Here is a 22,995-nt window from a genome sequence, read left to right as displayed (position 1 = left end):
TCGGTACACTTGTGATTAGATATATTCTGTATGAAGTTCCAGGATTTGGAATTATACCAACACGTGTTGATAAGGTCTCGTCTCGTATCAGCCAATGTGTTGTACGTACAACGTAGTTTGAATATTTCGCACATTTGTATTTTACATTGAAGACTTGATTTATCTCTGGGTTAAACAAATTGCTCATGACCCATTTTTAAGAATAGCTTGAGACTACTAAATTGATAATTTGAATGGAAATTATTCATTATATTTTTTTTATATTTTTCCTTGTCCCTGTTCAATGTTAAGCCGTCTCAAAAATAAATCTTCTTTGTTTTAAAGTAATTAACAAATTCTATTTTTAAAACATAAAATACAATCGTATGATGATTGGCACGTGAGCTATTGTGCCGTCAGTAACAAATTTAATTTGGGTTGCTAAACAACGGTGTTCAGCAATTCCCGTATTGAAACACAGTTGACGTCACTTACTCAAAAAGTAGGTATCTGTTACTGTATAATAGTTATGCTAGCACATGTATTACTGTGAATTGTGAATCGAGAATCCAACCGACTGATTTCACACTTATTTCTTACGATGTTATAGAAAATAATGCTTGACATATTAGAGTATGTAGAGTAGGTAGATAGCATTTAGAACCAAAATGCCTACGCACCTATCTCTCTGCCAACCAGCTTAGCACTAAGCATAGGTACTTAATATATTAGTAAGCATGCCTAAAGCGACCCTTCCGTGAGACGCGTCAGCCGCTATAGAGAGCGGCGGAAACAAGTCCTCGTTGCGGCTACGACAGGCGCGACAGGCGCCTGTTTCTGAATTGTTCCTTTATTATTTTCGATTTGTTTTTATAATTAGTTGTACTTTATAATAAGAAGAAGAATACTAAGAAAATACCTAGTACAAAAGTTACAGTCCGTAACCAAAACGAATCATTTCCCGTTTATGCGAGCATGAATTTAAACGTAGAATCAGGGTGTAACGAACAACGTAATAGTCTATGATTGCCCGAACATTATGACCTTGAACTTTAGCCCTTTGGCTCTGAAACGAACATTCCACTTTGTATCGGAAGTGTGCGGCGGTCAGATAATGTAGCAATGTCGAATTAGGGTAACCATGACCGTCAGTAACTAGCAAAACGTAGGAAGTTTATATTCATCGTATACATTATTTCATTAAAAAAAAAACATATTTTTACCTTGATACGAAAATTACAGAATGATACACATATAAAAATACTTTGAAACTTAAAATATATCTAGGTAATTAAAATAGTGACTTGGTAAAAATACAGATTGACAAGCTCAATAACTTTTAATCAAACAGCCTTGATTAGCGTGATTCTTTATCAACAAAATCATAGTTTCAGTAGTTCCAGAGATTACGAAATGGAAATTTCCGTTAGATTATTATAAAAATGATTTATTACATGATTGCTTCAGTGATGACATGCTGAATTTAACATACACCTATTTATTTACGTAACTGGATAAAAAAATAGATCGGGAAAGTTCAGCGTTATTTATGGTAACCCTGCAAAAATAATACAATTAACCATAATAACAAATATTGTGATAAAAACTCCGCGTCGCTAAACTTTTTGCCACCAAACATAATTACTTACTCAGTCTGGCCACTAATTAAACAACTGACATCATATTGTGTGAAATAAACAATTTATATTAAATTGTATATAGAGTTAATAAAATTAATATAGGAAAGGCTTATAAAGATAATTGTAATGCCATATAAATATAACAATTGACCTACTTTTGGTTTCTCTATCAGTTTGGATATCCTGTGCGCGGATTAACAAATTTAAATGACAAGTCATAATGTTCCCTGCTAATAAAACTCTTACCACACAGATTTTCTGCCATAATATAATTCTAACTTTACATTATAGGAACACTGGTGTAGGAAACTTCTTCTTCTTCTTCTTACCAAGAATCTGAATTATTTTTTGTATAATCTTACGAAGCAATTGGAGCAAAAGAGAGAGAGTGATAGAGAGATATCAGCTATTAATTTTTCGAAGGTTTAATATTTATTATTTTGAATTCTGCGAAGGTACAAAATAGGTAAATCAGAACAATTTGATTTTTATGATAATCATCTAATAACAGTTAGAAAGTCTTAAATCGTAATATTACTTAATAATAACCTTGCTAAGACTTTTAGGCTATATATCATAAAACCGGTAATATTCATAATTTATTCGAGCAGACATTGAGTCATCGCTACTAAAAACCTATTTTGACCTACATTTTATGAAGTCGTGGTGGCCTAGTGGGCAAAGAACCAACCTCTCGAGTTTAAGGGCGCGGGTTCGAATCCAGGTCAGGCAAAGTACCAATGCAACTTTTCTAAGTTTGTATGTACTTTCTAAGTATATCTTAGACACCAATGGCTGATAAAAAGGTGAAGGAAAACATCTTGAGGAAACCTGGACTATATAGTCTGAAATCACCAACCCGCATTGAGCAAGCGTGGGGATTAATGCTCAATCCTTCTCCATGTGAGAGGAGGCCTGTGCCCAGCAGTGGGACGATAAAAAAAAAAAAAAAAAAAAGGCTGTAACTGTAACTGTTTATGCAATCGTTATCTTTCACATTTAATTCGATGACAGTATTTGGAGATCGATTCAACATATCGACATATCGTATCGATATATTTTGGTAACGATTCCATGGTTTAATACTCGTTACTTATGTTTCAGTATAATGCATCAAATAAATCATTGAGAACGTCATTAGGCGTGGTATCCATAAAACATGTATATGTAAGTATTTTTCCAGTCGCCATGGTGATGTTAATATAATCTAAAATGGCGTAATCCTGCGAAAAACCCGCATACCAATGAAGTAATAAATCATCTCCTAGTGTTAACATAAAGAGAACCTATAGTGACTATTATTTCGACACCGTTCAGCTACAGTTGCATTTGCATATCAATTAATTGCCCTAGGAAATAATTGAAGGCAATTATACAATTATAGCGAACCATAATGGATTGTGTGCTTTGCCATCATTACTCTGTCAACTTTAATTTATTGTATAGATCCACTGAATTGAATATAATTCTTAACATATTGCGTAGTTCACGTCCTGAACAGATCAACTAAGTAGGTACGTATACCTACTTATGGGTATATTATAGGAACTGCTAACGTTAATACACATCCCAAAGGAATTCATAAGAGTAATAAATTCTAATAACGTTGTGTTAGCTGCCAGTAGTTACAAAGAGGGCAGCAGAGACGAGCGACCATAGACACCTCGCCATTCAGCCGTTCATCTATGCTTGGAGGATTCTTTTTTCGAACGTCATTGTGACAAAACATGTTATCGTTTGACAGAATGCGATTTTGCCGCGTTTCTGATTAATCTTAGTTGATTTTCATGTTAAACTATTTCTCGTAATTTCCTCGTTAAACAAACCTGCTTCTGGTTTTTAAGATCAGAAGTGGGATAGTCTCACTCCCACTATAAAGTTTTTGATTTCAGTTTCAGATTCATTGGCACTTTTACTAAGAACGACGCGGTGTAAGCATATCCGCCATTACTGAAGTTTTTGCCGTTCTATTTTATTTTGTAATGGATTGCAGTGCGTTGCAATCTACGCAACGGTATATTCAAGATGCTTTGAGGTCAGGTGATCTGTTCTATTGTTTTTATTACACATCGGAAGTAATTATGCTCTTAGCTGTATTTAGTGGAAAAATGTGTAATAATGTACCAACCATTGGTATTGTCACCTATGAGTATTCTGTGTAGCAAAAGCTGAAGTGAAGTTAACTACACGTAACTTATCAAACCGTAATGGTAGTTGTGTTTTCAGCGTTGCTGACACATGATTAGTAATAATGATATTTCTGAGACATAGTTGCAAAGTTATGCCTTTTCAAATTTATTTCTTTGAGAGCGAAAAGCTTTCCAGATTTGACGAAAGATTTTGAAGGTCAGAAGTGGCCGAACGAAATGTATGTCGTAAGTGCTTGTTCACAGACTTATACACGAGAATGTGTAACGGCCGTGTCGTGGCCCAAGCGCTTCTGTGCTGGTGCTGTTGATTGCGGCACGAGCGCTGCTCTGCCGGTGCTCCTGGTCGCGGCACGAGCGCTGCTGTGCTGGTGCTCCTGCTGGTTCTGTTGGTTTATGCCTTCCGAATAGTCTGAGCCTCTGGCTTATGGCTTCTGTATGGTCTGAGCCCATGGCTTATGGCTTCCGAATAGTCTGAGCCTCTGGCTTATGGCTTCCGTATAGTCTGAGCCTCTGGCTTATGGCTTCCGTATAGTCTGAGCCCCTGGCTTATGGCTTCCGTATAGTCTGAGCCCCTGGCTTATGGCTTCCGTATAGTCTGAACAACTGGCTTGACTATGACTTGCCTTGACCATGACTTCCCTTATATTTTGAGCCCCTGGCTTGACTATGACTTGATTTGACTATGACTTCCGTATAGTTCGAGTATTTGTTCTTGATAACATCTTTCTTGATTGATAACACATTTCTTACGCTTGCGCTCACGGTATAACTAATTCGTAATTGTGTTTCTTCTTACATGATTTACGTTTCAGGCTTACACTCGAAACACTTACACTGGGTGGTATACCAGTGTTCTGTTATTAATTTTGTACCTGTTATCCGATTTAAAGTTGATGTTACTTATTTGCGAGTCACTGATTGGTATACCAGTGTTCTGTTATTCATTTTGTACTTGTTATTTGATTTCAAGTTGATGTTATTTATTTGCGAGTCACTGATTGGTATACCAGTGTTCTGTTATTCATTTTGTACTTGTTATTTGATTTCAAGTTGATGTTATTTATTTGCGAGTCACTGGGGCCCGATTCTCCTAAGTTAATAATGTCAAAATCGAATAGAAATCGAATCGCAATATGATCGCAATAGCAGTTTTAACCATATCGGGCATTCTGCTACTAATAAAAGACCAATCGTATTCGATTGACATTTGATTGGTGTGCGATTGGTCTGCTATTTTGGTGATTTTGGTCCATACGGTAGTTTGCTGTACAATCATTTTTCAATCATAAAACATTTGCAGATAAAATGATTCATTATTGAATGACAGAAAAGGATAAAAACGTTTATTTCCAAGAAAAAAATAGCGGAATGCCACATACGCTTCAATCGTAATCGAGTCGGGATTGGATCTCAGTCGAATCGAATCGTATGCCGCTTAACTAAAATTAGGAGAATCGGGCCCCTGATTGGTATACCAGTGTTCTGTTATTCATTTTGTACTTGTTATTTGATTTCAAGTTGATGTTATTTATTTTTCTTTCTTTAAATGGATTAGTACATTGTTTGAGGTTTGTAAGTCCTCGAATAATTTTTATTCTGAAAGTGTCATGTGTTCAGAAAAACCGATGATGACCACGATAACCAATCGAGATTTAAATATGACGAAATTGAGCTAGATCCAACTTGCTTATTGAATGTGCAGGTGTTCCGAGACTCAACCAGGCTCACCCAGATCCTGCCGAGGACGTCAGGGTGTCAGGAGAGGCCGTGTTAGCTGCCAGTAGTTACAAAGAGGGCAGCAGAGACGAGCGACCATAGACACCTCGCCATTCAGCCGTTCATCTATGCTTGGAGGATTCTTTTTTCGAACGTCATTGTGACAAGACATGTTATCGTTTGACAGAATGCGATTTTGCCGCGTTTCTGATTAATCTTAGTTGATTTTCATGTTAAACTATTTCTCGTAATTTCCTCGTTAAACAAACCTGCTTCTGGTTTTTAAGAGTTGCATATTCATAATCATAAGTATATTACATAGTCGCAAGACTGCAATGTGCATCATGATTTTTTTTCATAAAGTAATATTTATGAATTGAGAACACCAATAAAGGCACTAAAATAACGTGTTACGTTGATGCCAATTAAGAGCTAACTTTGAAAAACAGTTTTAGCACTTATCAAGTTCTCGAATGTTTGCATAGACATAGGTCATTTTATTTTATTTTCCCGTTTTTTTATTGAGGTTTTTTTCTAAACAATGCAATTTAACAATACGTGAGCCGACACTAACCTACGTTTCGTAATAACGCACCTGTGGTTTTGTTGGTAACTTTGCATAATGAGTTAGCTATAAAAGTAAAACCACAATAATGGTTTATTACATTCAATAAACATAGGTAGACACTGGATAGGTATGTTACAAGTTATCAGAAATGCCCTATGTACCGGACGTTTGATAGTAATTTTTTTCTTAGAGATAATGCAATTTGTTGACTTATTTAAGGTAGATACTGCATTCATAATGCAAGTACGTAATATGCACTCTAGAAGTCATAATTATTGTGATAACAATGGGTACATTACGCAAAAAAATAATTATACGAATATTAACTCATGCTATCTTACATTATGTTATGTAGTATCAATAAACTTAATTGTCATTATTTCAATTAATGCAATCGTTTTAGTATTCCGTGGTTGAGTTTATAAAACGGGGAGTAAGCATCATTGAATTGGTAAATTTTTCTTTGTTAGTTTAAAATTTCTAGACAATTTTGTCTATCTTGGCAAAAAAAAGTGGTGCAGCTACCTATCTCTTATTTAGCCACAAAATTAAGTGTTTGCAGCACTAACAACACACAATCATCTGTCCTAGACGCTGTGGTCAATGAAGAAGAAGTGTCTATCTTGCAATTTCTATAAGTTCCTGATTCAAGGTTCTATTGAAAATATCCGTAGAAATACAAATCTTTCAATTTGTCTTTACCCACTTACTTTTACCTATTTTGTACAGCCACTTAAACACGTATTTTTAAAATCATATTAATAATTTTTTGTGAACATAAAATTTATAGCAAACTTTTGACAGCATCCAATTAATATATAAATGATAATAAAAACATTTGAATAGATTTTCTTCGATTGAATACATATTCATTTATATCAAGTACTAAGTTATTGAAAACATACCTACAAAATCAAAGTTACAATATTTGACTTATCAATACTTTATTTTAAGTACTTCTTCACCATTCAATTAATACATACCTAAGACGTGCTATTCAAAATGCTGAAAAAATCCTAAAGAACATTTTTTTAATAAAAAAATTTAACATTACCGTTTTCAGCGTTTCATATCTCTCGTATTACGTGATCATTATAACTGGTAAGTAGTAAAAAATTTTGCAGACATAATCGAAAGATGTTAATGGATCACTATGTCAATTTCATAACAACATACTATGTACCCAGCTATAGATGGTTTCACCTACTTTCGATGTAAAATCTAAAAACTATGAGAACGACACCTTAGCTTCTTTCCCAGCATAATTCTTATTGAAGACTTATTTACGATTGTGACATCAAGCACAAATTACTTAATTCAAAAGCTCCTTACTCATTATTACTATTATACTGTGTACTTTACTCTTGATTGAGAATACGGAAATATTAAGCACACACAATTATTAGAATCTTCATTTATCAAATAGGTACCTACCTATATCTGAAATTTTTATTCGGACTCGTCAATTAAAATCTACATCATCATCATTATCATCATCTCAGCCGTAGGACGTCCACTGCTGAACATAGGCCTCCCCCTTATATCTCCACAGATACCTGTTGGAGGCGACCTGCATCCAGCGTCTTCCACCTTGTTGGTGGACGTCCTTCGCTGCGCTTGCTAGTCCTCTAAAAAATCAACAAGCTAGGAAAAATTAATGGAATTCTATAATTTTAGTACAGTGATTGTCTTTCACAATTTATATACATATTACATATGGAAATTTTTGTTTTAAGTAAAAATACGCCGTTTTTTTTTTAATCTTTCTAACTGCAAATTAACCTGAATAGCACTTCTTCAGAATAGTGCTGCGACTAAACAAAACATCGCAACGATGTACGGAACACAATCAATGATAGTACAGAGCTTGCATATGTTTCGTGTTCGCACTGCCGACTCCCGTGTCTGCGTGTATTCAGTCGCGGCTCGAAACGTACGCGGCGCGGTCGTGTCGCTGTCCGAAATATTTACATCGCGACGTGAATAATATCGCGGAGTTCGTGAACTTTTATTATTTTATCACTTGGATGATATAACACTAGTGTGTGGATACAGTTTAATGTAAGAAATATTTTTTTTATTTCTTAAATTTTACGCATTCAATTGTTTTTGTAGGCGTTCTATTTTTGGTGAGTCATTGAAGAGTGTAGAAAGGCGTTTTCATTTTGTGCTATCTAACGTTTACATGGTGCAGTGTCGTACTTACTTTCGTTTTACACATGTGGTTAAATAAACTTAACCTACATTTACAGCTATAGAATTCTATCGTCAGATAACACTTCAGATAAACTATCAAAATAAACATACGCACGTCATTTATTATCCGCCTCGATTATATTTTTCCACGCTTATCTTTCGACAAAATTATCAATATTATTTTTAGCGATTGCTACTTTCTACTTTCTCTATGAAACACTGTTTCAATTCACGAAAAAGTCGACCTACATCGATGTACCGTTTTCAGAAAATAATTGACTTTCACGTCAACTAGGCACAGGTGTGGTATTATAAGAACTCGCAATTTCTCACCGGTCTTGATGATAAGTGTTTGTATGTGAGAGAATAGAATAAATTGCAATAACTTTCTTTAATGCAACTATTCTACTGAGCATAACATACCTAAACAAATTTTACATCAATTGCAATTTAACGAAACATTCATAAAATATTTTTAAATAAATTAGAATACCTTTCTAACATCGACCTTTGTATGTCACCTTATGAATTTCAGATTATGCCGGCACAAACTGGGCAATGTCAACATTGCCTAAAGGTAAATCGTTAACCGGGGTAAATGTTGACATTAGTTGACTTAGTTAAGTAACGCAATACCTGTCTAACAGATTTCGTAACAGTAGAACAGTTATCAGCAAATATTAACTTTGAAATCATCTGTTATTAAAAGCCAATAATAAATTAAACATTTTGTTAAAAATAGTCCAGTTTTTTTTCAAATTGTATCATATTATGTATTTTTAAACAATGCTCTTATTCTAACCACAATGTATAAATCCGATTCTATATTTTAAATACAAATTATGACTAAATAATGACTAACAGTCAATAATGTAAAGTACATAGTCTGAACTTCATGAAATCGCAACCCACTACCGCACAAAGGAGTGCTTATCAATTGTTTTTATTAATTAAAATGAAATAATATCAGCATTCGTAGTACGATTCTACTCCTCTTATCTGCCAATGCGACATTGTATAATTTATATTGTATATTGATATAATGGTTAATTGCAAATCCGGCTTTGCAATAAACTGTAATATGGAATCATGAAATTCTTAAACCTTTATTACAATAACGGAAAATTAAAAACGCCCTAAAACGTATAACTCAGAAAAAAATATATACATAATTAGATATTGAAACAATTCGCAAATGATTCGCAGCATCATGACACATAACGCTGATAAAGAAATACGTAGGAATCACATCCTCAGGAAGTGGTGGAAGTAAATAATTCAGTCATAAACAGAAGTTTTTTAAAGTAAAATATTATATACCTATAAAGCTTGATTAATAGAAGATCACTTAAATACCTATTTGTAAACTTTTGTAACATTAAAAAGAACATAAATACGTAAAATAGTTTTAAGCAAATTATGGTCATGGCCGCTATACTTCGCTGAACAATCCATGGCCACCTCTAATCACCATAAAGAAGAACAATTGAACAAAACTGTGAAAAAAAATAATTTTTCATGAATCACAATTCATTAATCTTAAAAATGTTCGACGTAACATTGACAAAGTCTATTAATAACAGTGTGACGACACGAGACAAATAGGCGTCCCGTAATTGTGCCAAAATAAATATTGACTTCGAAGTCGGCGTAATTAAAGTTTCACTATTTTAACGCAATGTCTACAAGGATTCGGAGAATGAGTATGTAAATAAACTGTAAGTACACTCGCGAGCCTTAAAAGTGTGTTAATTTTCTAAAACATTTTTCACGCAATGCGGTTTAGGTAAGGTTGCTAACGTGTTCGTTAATTAATGTACCAACTACATATATATAAAAATGGATACTTAAATGGCAATCACCTGAAAATATTAATGTAAGAATCGTGATGAAAACAAGATTTCTGTCCATTAAATATTTTTATTAAATTCTATTTAAGAATGATCACTAGGTACTTCGTCAAACTAACTTCGTTTAAGATCCATTAAAGTTAACAACAAGATAAAATGATTAGCAAGAGATTTAATGAGCTTTCATTTTAATGGATCTTTCTGCAACAGGCAGTGTTAAACAACAAACTTCTAAGTATACATTAATTATGAAACTAATACTTGCAAAAAATATGAAACTGATTGAAAACTAAACAAGCAAATGGTATAATCTTGGCATTCTTATGTGTTCATCTGTTTCTACGTTCTTATTAATGTAAGACAATTTATGACAGCTACTTAGAATAAACATGTCCTACAGATCTATTGTAAGATTGAAAATGCATAGATAGGAATAAACAATTACATTTAACTACACGATTCTGATTTGTTCGTACATTTTCCAATAAAATTGAACATTTTATAGCAAATTGAATAGGAATTACAATGCATAATACAATCTCGAACATAATAGTTTTTTGGTTTATCCGTTATCGATGGATAATAACAATATTTTTTGTTGATAACGTGCACCTGTTACTGTAAAAGAGCGAACTTTGCAAATGCTGCGATTTACTCTTTCAACTCTACACATTATTACACCGTTTGTTATAATCTTACATTGATGAACGTAAAGCCCAAATTCAACAATATAAACTTCATTTTGTTTAAACAACTGTTTAATTTGTTTTTATTTAGAAGACACAGCTATAAAGCTCAAAACTGATTTTTGCTTTTCAATTTCCAATTCACACGGAGTTACGTGTTTGTTTGTAAATGTGTTTCAAATATTCAACTTGAAATCATTTCCCTCAGGGCTGTTATGAAACAAATATTCAATTTATGTAGTTTCAGAAATATATAAATCTATTTAGGTAGAGCGTTGGTATATTGATCTTTATAATCTAGCGCACGCCGTTGAATGGCCTCAACCTTCAATGAGTCTGCAGGGCCGCATATAAATCAATGGGAATTGCGAGTGCGGTCGCTATGACCGCATACTACGTCAGAACACTTCAAATAATGCGCCATTTTTGGGTTAAATTTGAACTAAGAGTAGCTTGACTTTGGAGGAACATGATACATTTTTTTTAATTTTAAAGCAGTTTCAGTTTTTGTCCTTGAACTCAGGCAAATCAAATAATGAGATAATTGTAAGATATCAGTTTGCCTTTCTGCCTTACTTTAAACCAAAACTAAAAAAAACAGCAAAAATAATTAAACATTTATTTAAGCATGCAATTATAGCTACTGTAATCTACTATTACTATGAACACGCAAACCTTGTACCCCATTATTGATTTACTAAGGTAAGTTACATTTGTACAGTTCCCTGTGGCTAATACAAAAATAATTAAAAGGTTCTTGATTACTGTATCTGAAACAAAAAGACGCAATCGGATTTATCAAAAATGCCAGATTTTTGTAACTAACCGTAACATGAAACTAATCGTGATTGATTGATACTGATATTGATTTCATAGACAAAGTAATAGATTGTCATTGAAAAGTGTTTAAAAATGAAAAACAATCGAATTATGTTGTTATCAGATACGAGTGGTGTCACGTTTTTGTTTTAATTACCCATACCTACGAAAGACGAAAACAACCGATTCATTATATTATATCTATCAGGTGGAAAGGATAGCATATAGATTTTTGGAGATAAACTATTGTTTAATAACTTATCATTCTTAAGTAAGTCATAATTATAATATTGTACAAATATTGAAATTCCTAACAGTTCCGTAGACTATGTTGTAAATTTTTGTGATATACAATAATGCTAACTTTATTCCAAAAACGCAAATCAAACAAAAGACTTTATTAATATGACATTTATTTAACTCGTCTCATTAACACTTAATTTATAATAATGACGTTCAATAAAGGGCCGTCCATTGTACATTGTGTGCCTCTATGATGGATGATACACTAACTGTCAGTACTGTCACCCAATACAGACTATTGACATATTAATTAATGCGTCTGATACGCCGAATAGTACAACAATGAACCGATTTGCATGCTCACTGTAATTTATGTACTGCTAATTATATTATTACATAGCTAGCTATTTGCTAGTTTGCGTGACAACGTTAATTTTGTGGCCTAAAGTAAATAGAAGTGTGTAGCTCTCTTAATTTTCAATATTAAACTGAAATCTTACACTACAATGATTCAGTCCATTTAACCAAAGGTATTAAAGCAGAATTACGTTTTTCGAATTCCATATTTTTATGTATTTTTTATAAATTTTCCTAGAAGTTTTTCACATTAGATATGTCTGAAAGAATTTATTTGATAACTCTTGTTATATTTTAAGCTTCAAAACGTAAGAAACTGCCTAATAATTTTATCGTTTTGTATTTTTCTTCACCATCACATTCATGGACATTATTAGAATTGAAACGCTCACACACTGAGCCCTTAAGTATAGCATGCAGTTTCAAATATCACTGCCTAACCATATGGCACTGATGTTCAAACAAAACCAACTACTATTTCCTTGGGATTAAGGTTGAAAGTGAAACTGAATGATATCACCAACCCGTGTAATGTTGTTGATTGAAAGTGCGGTTCGTTGATTAGAAGCGTTTCAATCATCGTTAAATGCTTGGTAGGAATATTTTAGTTTAGACTCAACAGCTGAATGCGTTTCTTAAATAACGTATTTTTTATTTGTTTATTTCGTAACTATGAAAATGTTATCGATTGCATAATGTGCTCATGCTTTCAGATAATCTTCTTAAATTTTGAAAAAATAATGTCTTGTAGGTATTGTGTAGGTATTGCCGATTTCCGTTATTCATTTATGGTAGTGTTCCAAGTATCATTTCTTGAGGAAAGACAACGCAGCTTTCCTTAAGGACTTCCTTATTCAATAATAATTTTGTACCAACATGGTTTTGCAGAATGCTGTACCAAACATCTTTTTTTATTATTATTGGGTTTTGTCGCGATTTCCGATAGATTTGCCTCCATAAAGTAGGTAATAAAAGTATAGAAATTTGGGGACCATATTAAAAAAAAGTTGAATGATATTTTAACACCGAACATTAACCTTCAACTGTCATATCAAGTTTAGTTGACTTTGCTAATTACCATCCTATAATTTAATTCTAAATTAATGAACGACAGTTGAAGGAAAATTTACATACAAACTACTGAATAAAAACTAAGAACGCGCAATTTTTAACTAACAAATGCATACAATAAGAATAATCAAGAATTGAATTCTAAGAACGTAGGAGTCATTGCAATTGTTTCTCGTTGAGTGCTTTATTGACCATTAACTTCGATTAAACGTTTGATTGGAACAATAAAACTATACAGCTTCCATGCGTATTGATAATATCTCAACAATGAGACCGAGTTACTATTTCATATCTAGACTACACACAAGTACTTTGAATTGATTGGTTAACCAAAACTATATTATTTTTTTTATTAGGGACAAAAAAAGGTAAGGCTTTTCGACACTTCACCGTTAGATAACACATCTAAACAGTTTATAATATGTGTTAATATCACAGCCATCGTTACTAGAAGTAATGCTGGCAAAATATACAGACATAAAAACAAAATGTTGAAAATATAGTTAGTTATCAGTGTTTTTTTTATGTATCGCCGATTACCGTTATTTATATGGTAGTTTTCCAAGTATCATATTCTTGAGGAAAGGAAACTTAGAGGGTTTCCTTAAGGATTTCTATGTAAATAACAGCTTCTGGGCCAAATAAAAAAATATTACACACATTATAGGTATGTATGTTCAATTAATCGAGGTCCGCCCAGATTGGCTATCAAGCGAGCTCAAAGTATCATCAACAAATTAATTTTAATCAACTGCGTGTAAATGAGATCATTTCTGAATTCTGCCAATGTTACAGTTTTTAACACATGTATTTAGCGATAATGTTCGTATAGGTACTTAGTCGATATCTACTAATATAATTAACTATTTAATACTGTTTTACATTGGACTGTATACTTTACAATGTAAATTGCGCGTTGTTAGTTCCTTGACCTTAGTGCAGATAGATATAATATTAGTAGGTATTTATTATTGTTCGCAAATCTTTCTGGATTCCAAAGTTTTAATGCTACTTGGTTAAATGTTCTTATTTAATGTTAAATTTTTCAACCTCACGTAAACCAAAGATTTAATACTATTTTTGGCCAAAAATTTAATGTAACCGGTACAGAAAACTTATAATGTTATTACTTTTTTTGTGCTAACAATAACTGGTTATTGAAGTAATTAGATTTTAAGTTTCTTATATTTTCAAAAATTAATAAAATCCTCAATTTTTTGTTTCACAGATTAACGTAAAAAATACATAATCAAAATTCTCACACATTTTTACAAACAATAATAAATCAAAGTAGGTATGTATGAAATCATTATCGCCGAATAAATTCGCGGAAGTGTGATGTCGTCGCTACTTTGATAACAGAATATTTTTTTCAAAAAGCGTAGAACGTTTCCAAGGCTGTAGGATGAATAGGAATAAAATAAATACAATAATCGATAAGCAGATACAAATGATTCCATAATTTATTAGAAGGTTAAATGAAGGCTATTAAACGTTATTAATTAGAAGCAATTTCTACTGAAAGTGATCGTGAGCGATAACTAGGTTAGACAGGTTGAATTACAATATTTCATTGGACAATTATTAAGTGTAATTTTGAATCTATTATCTGCCTTTTTCTAACCATGTTGCCTTCCAGTCTGCATCTGATTTTCAGTGTTTCACATAAAGCGATTGTCTATTAGACTTTCTCAGCCCAGTTATCCGGGCAACCCAACACCGCTTGGGAAAACTTGTTGAAAGCCTTTCTGGCTTTTCACTTATTGATTGCCAAAGATCAAATGACAGGCGCTTAAAAATTCATGTCAATTTATTATAATTACATATCAATTAATAAGATATGTAATCGATTTTATAAAGCAATATCGTGCGTTGAGCATGCAAAGAGACTAAAAGAAATTAAGCAAAATGTGTTATTGCCCCTTTAATAAATTGCCCATATCGGTTTATCAAAAATATACCTACTACGTACTTAATCAACTACAGATAAATAATAAACAAATAGAATACAAATCTTTTATCACGTGTTTGTTTAATATTTAAATATTGTTGATATTGGATTTTGTTACACGTGTTAACAGTTATTGCGTATATGCATGTGTCATTATCATCGAGGTTTTTTTTTACTTTTAACGGTTTACGAATCACTGTTGACTGACATACAAATCATATTGTACACAAACCTCAGCAATGTTGATGTTTTACCGATATTGATGTTAACATATTTTTTTCAAACAATGAGACAGAACAAAAACTTGGGTTATTTTGTTCTTAAACAATGACTATTATTCTGTCAAGAACCTAAAACGGTCACTGCCAAGATGACAAAACAGTGACCCGAAAAAATACAATGGAAGTAAAAATTCCGTAATACGGGTTATCCGTTTACTGTTCCGTAACTCTACAGATAAAAATTTTTGCCACACATCATTTCTGTGACAGCTGTCAATCATACACAACAGGAACTTAAAAGTAAATTACTTATATAAAATTAAACATTTCTTTGTCTCTTCCACAGATACACGCCAATGGATAGCCGATTCGAACTTCAACTTGGAACGACTACCTAGCCAGAGTTCCCCTAACAAAACTTCCTTGGTGTGAGCGAGACGAGAGTCTTTAGAAAGTGAGGACAATATCGAGACACGTGCATCGGTGAAAGTGTTCTCAGTGTGCAAGCAACGATGACGCCCGGCGCGGAAGAATTGACTATACTAGGGGGCAACAATAATGTCGTCCCCTTATTACCACGAACCACCGTAGAACTGGAATTCAAGAACATAACATGTGACATGAACATGTTTATCATGAGCAAGCTGCGAATGGGTGAGTGTCATTTGTTTTACTACCTGAAGCCTAATAGGAACATTTTTACGCATTTGACGTTCGGGCGTCCAATGACGTCACGGTCTTTATCTAAGACCGGCAATACACGGACCGTTTGAAGCAGTTAGGGGCGACAGCTTCAAGTTGTCGACTGAACAGTGAACTGCAGAGTTCGATGGACGCACATACACCACTCGAGCAGTTGCAACTGATTCTCGTGGTCGACAGCTTAAAGCTGTTGCCCATGACTGCTTCAAGCGGTCCGCGTTTTGCCGGCCTAATAGCAACATTTTTACGCATTTGACGTTCGGGCGTCCAATGACGTCACGGTCCTTATCTAAACTGATATGAACCACGAGCCATGACCGGAGTTCAAATGTGTAAGTCACCTTGACACTACCAGTGAAATCTCAATACAAATAGATAACAAACGTTTTGCAAAATATTTCGCGAAGCAACATGTCGGCGGTTTCCGGACCGCGTTTGATTATTTCCGTTGATGGAGGATAGTGAAGAATTGATGTTGTGCTTAAATGATTTTATTGGCGTTAAAATAATTTTAATGGCGCTTAAAACAGAGACCAAATCATTAACAAGCATATTTTTGCTTAAATATATTTTAAAACGCTCAACACCACGCAACTTATATTAGTCATTCTTATTACTCTACATGGGAATTTCATGATGCAGTCAGATGTTTGATACAAATCTTAATCCCTGATAAAATGCTAAATACTAATATAACCTAGAACTAATTTAGTTTTATCTTATCTCGGCTTATTGTTTTCTATCGAACCTTATAAAAACAACACCGGATTTATAGAACGTAGGAATTTTTGACTTTATTTTTTGGTTATTTCATATTATATTTTTTTGATAATAACCCTGTAAGGACTTAGCTTGTCCTGTGTGTTACGTCAACTTAGAAACCGGTATGCCACCCGTTCGTTCCATGTTACACGCAACTTATTTCTAGGTCATTATTGCTTATTGGCAATAGATTTATTTAAGTAGCTTTATACTTAACATATTGGTGTCAAGGGATCTGTAACTATCGGTCGAACTAGACAGCTGCGAATTTGTCATTTGTTAAGTCGCTAATAAATTAAGTCGTGATGCCTTTGTACTTTGTTTACATAGTGTTTAACGTTGACTTATTGTTTGATTTTTTTTTCTTCCTATTTGTTTTGGAGATTCTTGTGGTGTTTTTAAGTCTTGTAAAAAGATCATAGTGTGTTTATTTAAGTAAATAAAATATTAAGAATGTATAGATTAATGAATGGTCATTTGAAATGTCTATATTGAATGTCTGAAACTCTATATTATCATTTAATGAAAAAGTTACACCAACAACAGTAAGTAATATGTTAATCAATGCAATTAAAATAAATTCACTTGCCAGTACTCCCTAACTCAATCCAAACTAATATTATAAATGCGAAAGTAACTCTGTCTGTCTGTCTGTCTGTCTTTTCTTCACGCCTAAACTACTGAACCGATTTGTGTGAAATTTGGAACAGACATAGTTTGAAACTTGAGAAAGGACATAGGATAGTTTTTATTACAAAAAAAAAATCCGGACATATAGCGCCATCTATTGGTCAAATCAAAAATCTGCTGGTAGTCACTATTCCACGCGAACGAAGTTGCGGGCAAAAGCTAGTTTCTTATAAAAACAAAAAATTCAATAAATATCTCCAAGCGAACACATCCGATAATTTTTGTGTAATTTTACGTCAGCGAGCGCGCGTGAAAGCTTATATTATATAATATCTTTGTGACCTTATTGCTTTCGTAATAAAGGTCAAAATAACATTGGCAACACTTAAAAAGATCTTTAGTGAAATGAACTGCAAGTATGCTTGGATTTCTTTCAGCGTCATTTTTTAAAATGCTTTTTGCTTTTTTCAGAGTAAAAACAATAGTTGTTATTACAAAAAAAAACTGACTTTTGAAAAGGCTTTAAACAAAATTCCAGGACATTGTTTCAAACAGTAACTTTTCTTTATAACATTAATATGTGCGCAAGTATGTATTATGAAAACAATATTTTACCCACCAATAACTATATAGGTAGAATACATAACATAATATTAAAGATAAAACCCAATAGACCGATATACATATAAAACTTACGTAAGCGATGTTGTTCCACTTTTTTTTACTTACATAAGAAAACCTAACGGATTGGCACTGAAACCTAGATATGACTATTATTTATATCTTAATTTGCAATGTTCTTATAAAACCATGCATTTATATTGTGCATTGTATGCATATTCGCTTAATCAAATGGTGATGATGGGGTAGGTTCGTACACGTATATAAAAATATTGCATTAAAATTAGTCAAATTAATAAAAATGTATATGTTTGTCCAACAAAATTAGGTACGCAAGCATGTAGGTAACTACTCACAAAAAATTATAATTTATTTCATTACCCCTTTGTGTTAATTTTCCCACCTTATTTAGAGTAATCACATCTAATAAGTTAATTGCTTACATGGCTGTCAAAACAATAACATACTTATTCTATTATTATAAAACAAAAGCCCATAAATTAATAAAATAATGATAAATACAAAAAAAATATTTTATAATGATCTGTTGCCATGTTCTATCTAGGCATATAAATCTTGTAAACGCAAGGCTTATAAAAGAAATAGTGTAAGCCGGTACTTGAGCTCTTTGCACTCAAGTGTATAAACTTGTTGCAATGTTCATACTTCTTATCGGTCAGACATGATGACTTTCTGCGCGTCGAGTAAGTATGTAAAAGTTGCACTACGTCCATTTGGTGCACCCATTCACTGCAAAGTTTTAGTCGGCCGGCAGTTTGTTCAGGCTCATAAATCAGTTTGGAAATGAATGTGCCGGTAAGAGACCGACTGAAAACTTTGATTCAATTCACGATTTTCTTAAAAAATATATTTTCGGACCATCCGACCAACAGTCGGCCGACTCTTTAGTACAGTATGCAGTAGTATATAAAGTAATGCTGACAACGAGACTTCAAGATATAATAATAAAATCAACCGTTACGTTCAGTTTGGTTTTGGTTCAATGTGGTTACATTTGAGAGCAGTATTATTTTTTTAACAGATAATAACGTATCCATTTGTGATTTAATCTAATAAATTCCCTACGGAGAAGACGTCAAACAGTAATTATTAAATACAGACAAATAAAGTTATTTTAAAATTAAGCGTGTGAAAATTTACAGGACGTCTGGTCTGGCACACTTATAATGAATAGGTAATTAGCAAGGTTAATAAAACATAAAATAAAGATTATAAATTATAATAATCACCGCAAAATTCTTGATAATTATATTCCGACATACGTAATGAGTTATTGACCCATGGAACTATAACAATAATATAACAGGTTGTTGACAGTGGCCGTGAGTAAACCTTTTTGATCGGACCTACGTAGTAACAATTGTCTTTAGTGGTACTGGCCATTCATAGGATCAATTATCTTTTTTAAAGATAGAACTGGAAGATAACTTGGTCTTATTTTTCATAAATTTTTTGTTCTTTTGTTTTTCAAAATTTTAACACTGGTTGTTTTCAAGATTGTACATATTTCTGCATACAAATGTTTCTTTATCTTGCATGCATTTTCAGATGACCTTGACGGTACGTCCCGTATCCTAAAATATATCTTAACATACGCCAGGTTAATGCCTGTACCAAAGAACAATGAATGTTAATATTTATTGACACCTTGATAAAATAAATCATGGAAGAGTACTTAATTACACATTTTATATTCAATTGCAGTCAATCATATGGCTGATTAACATTTCTGAGTAGTAGTGTATTATTTTCCTTGCTTTCTACAGCTTGGATGACGTCAACTTCCCAACTACTCTTTACTTTCTACGTAACATTACCGACATACATAGGTATACCATCGATTGCTACCGCATGGCTTAAAAACTTACCTCTGTACTGTTTTATCCGGCGCTACAAATTACATACATACAATTCCCGGTACTGAAGTTTCGTGAAGATAAACAACCCAATTAGTAACAAATTGTTGTTATTCAAATCATTATATTAAAGACGTCATATTAGCATACAGATAAGAGGCAAAAAAATGACCGCTGTGTAATGATATTATAACAATACATTAGATTTACATAGATATACGATTGACACTTAAAATTATTGCGAATGTAGGAAAATGCTTGCTTCCTTACGGTGAGATTGATTGCATTATTACAATGCGTCGTATATATAGTATTTCTCACGTACAAGATGTGTTGGCAGAGTTACCTTCCGTTGATTTACGTAATGTAAACGGAAGCATCTTATGTCTGTTTATAAACACAGCAAAGCTTGTACATGTCTCTTTCAACACACATTTGATTCTTGTATATATTCCTACATATTTTACTTCTGAATGCAAATATCTCTTCACAATTGCAAAATTCGAGGGGTCATCTTGCATTAGAATATTTTAAGTCAGACTTTAACCTCAATATTGTGAAATAAATATCTAAATAAAGAATATATTATCTGGAACCCATAGAGGAAATATACCATACAAGATCAGCTCTATCTAATACTATATTTATTAGAATGGTAACTGTCTTTATAAATGGAAATCTTTGTACACGGAACCTTGATTGAGTTGATTGATCAGCTCAATAAATCCATGTTTCTAAATAAGACTTTATTGAGCAAACACGTGTAAGCTAGTATTCCTATTTCCCAGACTAAGAATATTTACTTCACCATGATGGAAAACAAATGACGATCTCTGCGTAGAACAGTATGCAGCGCTAAATTGGTGGAAAATGAAGCTGAAACTTAACCTGAGTTTCCATTAACCATGGCCTGAATAATGCCTTTTTACATAAACGAAGTGTTTGATGGTAATTTGTCAAATTTCTATGCGACTTCACCATTATAAGTTTCGCAATGACATTTAACAACCTAAACGGATGGAACGACTACATTAAAGACGTTTGCTTAATATCTTGTGTTGTGAAGAAATATATTCCAAATCTTCTAGAATTAATACACACGCTCCAAAATTTAAAAGCACTGATTGTGCTCATGTTGTTGTTCATTGATTAAAAAAATACCTACTCTCTTATAGCATATCATTACAGATATGTGACGCCGATATTTTCTTCATAATTGTCACACTTTTTATCGCTAAGATAAATTTTCACGGACGTCTATCTATCACGCACGACATTCCTAGATGTTAAAATAAATCGTTTTCTTTACGTCGTTTGTAGGTCAGTCATTCCGCATTGTACTTATGTATATGCCTATGTGTAATATTTATGTAAATTCTTTGGTAAGACGCGGTGTCTTGCGGGTCGTTCCGGTTCTGTCTTATGTGCTAACTCATAAGGCTTACTGGAATTCTCTCGAGAACTTTCTTTGGTAGTTCTGTCGTTAGTCAAGCTTACATAAGCTGTGTCATTAGTAGACTATGCTAGAACATTGGTCCACACAGTACACCGTTACGACTGCGGACGAATTGCATAACCGTCCATAGTAAAATCGATTCATAGGATGTAATCTATCGATAAGAGTAGTATTGATTTAGTGATCAAGGGCGTCTATAAAAATGCTTTAACAGATATGGTTATATATATATTAAGCGGCTGTTCAGGAAGGGTTTTTGAGTATTTATAGAATTGCATATTATGTTGTCATGTTTTATCAGAGGGCAGGAAGTGCTGCTTTTGGGACGCGGGTGAAACCGGATGAAACGGCCAGTATTCGGTAATTTCAATATTCAACCAGTTGTGAAAATTGGATCTATTTATAACGTAGTTAGAATATCAGATAAATATAGGTACTTTTTCAATATGTCAGTAATATTGAAAGTATAAAAAAATAATTACTTAATTGTTTATACCTATGCTAAAAATAACCTTGTTTTTCCGATTTGCTTATCGAGTATCAGTAAATGAATCGGTAATCATGTATAAGATATATCAGTAAGTAGGTATCTATTTTCAGGTTCCCGGCTACTATAGAAGATAGATATACGGTATTTAAAGATTTAAGATAAGTTAGGTATTACTGTTTTATTTGTGTTGCGAAATACCGATCTTATCAATAAAAAGTCGTGGAAAAGTCGTGGTGACCTAGTGGGTAAAGAACCAACTTGCCAAGTATGAGTGTGTACCAATGCATCTTTTCTAAGTTTGTGTGTAAGAAAAACATCTTGAGGAAACCTGGACTATAAGGTCTTAAATCACCAACCAGCTTTGAGCAAGCGTGGTGATTAACAATCAATTATTTTCTGTGTGAGAGGAGGCCTGTGCCCAGCAGTGGGACGACAAAAAGGCTAAAGATGATGATGATGTTTAAAGAATATTGACGATTGATGGAAACGTAGCTACCTGTCGCAATACTAAGAGTAGATTTGACGTGACCCACATAAAGTACGCGTATGTGACATTTACTTAGTTTGTTCGTTACGGTCATTAGAGCGTCGTTGGTCGTCTAACTACGAAACTAATTAAAATGCTTATTGTTCAAAGTAAACATTATTGGAACTCCTGGAACGCTTTGAGGACAACCAGTATAAAAATGAAATAGACACTCTCCTACATAATTACCTGAAATGGTTAATCATACGTCATTCTTAATCTGGTTTCACTTTCAGCTATTATATTTGAATTCAGGTAATCTGCCTGTTACATGCCCACAAATAACCTACTTACAGGAGGGTTACTCAAGAATAGGCTTTTTATAAGATAGGTTTTTTTTTTAATATAACATTTGAAATATGATGCAAATGACATTATTTTACAAAAATCTCCGCCAAAAAATACTCAAAATGGGCAAGACATCACCTTTATTTACCTTCTGTTTTGTTTTTCTACAAGTATAAAAAGTCCAAAAAATAAAAAC

At 33.1% G+C, this 22,995-nt stretch overlaps 1 protein-coding gene across 2 annotated transcripts in view; it reads left to right on the top strand.

The window, feature by feature from the left end:
• Nucleotides 1-7,954: 7,954 nt before the first annotated feature.
• The window catches only part of LOC110370717 (uncharacterized protein), a 35,595-nt gene continuing 20,554 nt past the window's right edge, over nucleotides 7,955-22,995 (top strand). The window contains exons 1-2 of one of the 2 annotated variants that reach the window (XM_021326625.3): nucleotides 7,955-8,114; nucleotides 15,794-16,101. In XM_021326625.3, coding sequence (XP_021182300.1) covers nucleotides 15,960-16,101 — 142 coding nt within the window. In that variant the 5' untranslated portion in view covers nucleotides 7,955-8,114; nucleotides 15,794-15,959. Of the gene's footprint in view, nucleotides 8,183-15,793; nucleotides 16,102-22,995 lie in introns of both variants that reach the window. The other variant, XM_021326626.3, reaches the window with a different exon arrangement.

This window comes from Helicoverpa armigera, chromosome 13 (assembly GCF_030705265.1).
Source record: "Helicoverpa armigera isolate CAAS_96S chromosome 13, ASM3070526v1, whole genome shotgun sequence".
NCBI lineage: Eukaryota > Metazoa > Arthropoda > Insecta > Lepidoptera > Noctuidae > Helicoverpa > Helicoverpa armigera.
This window is presented reverse-complemented; position numbering and strand designations above follow the sequence as displayed.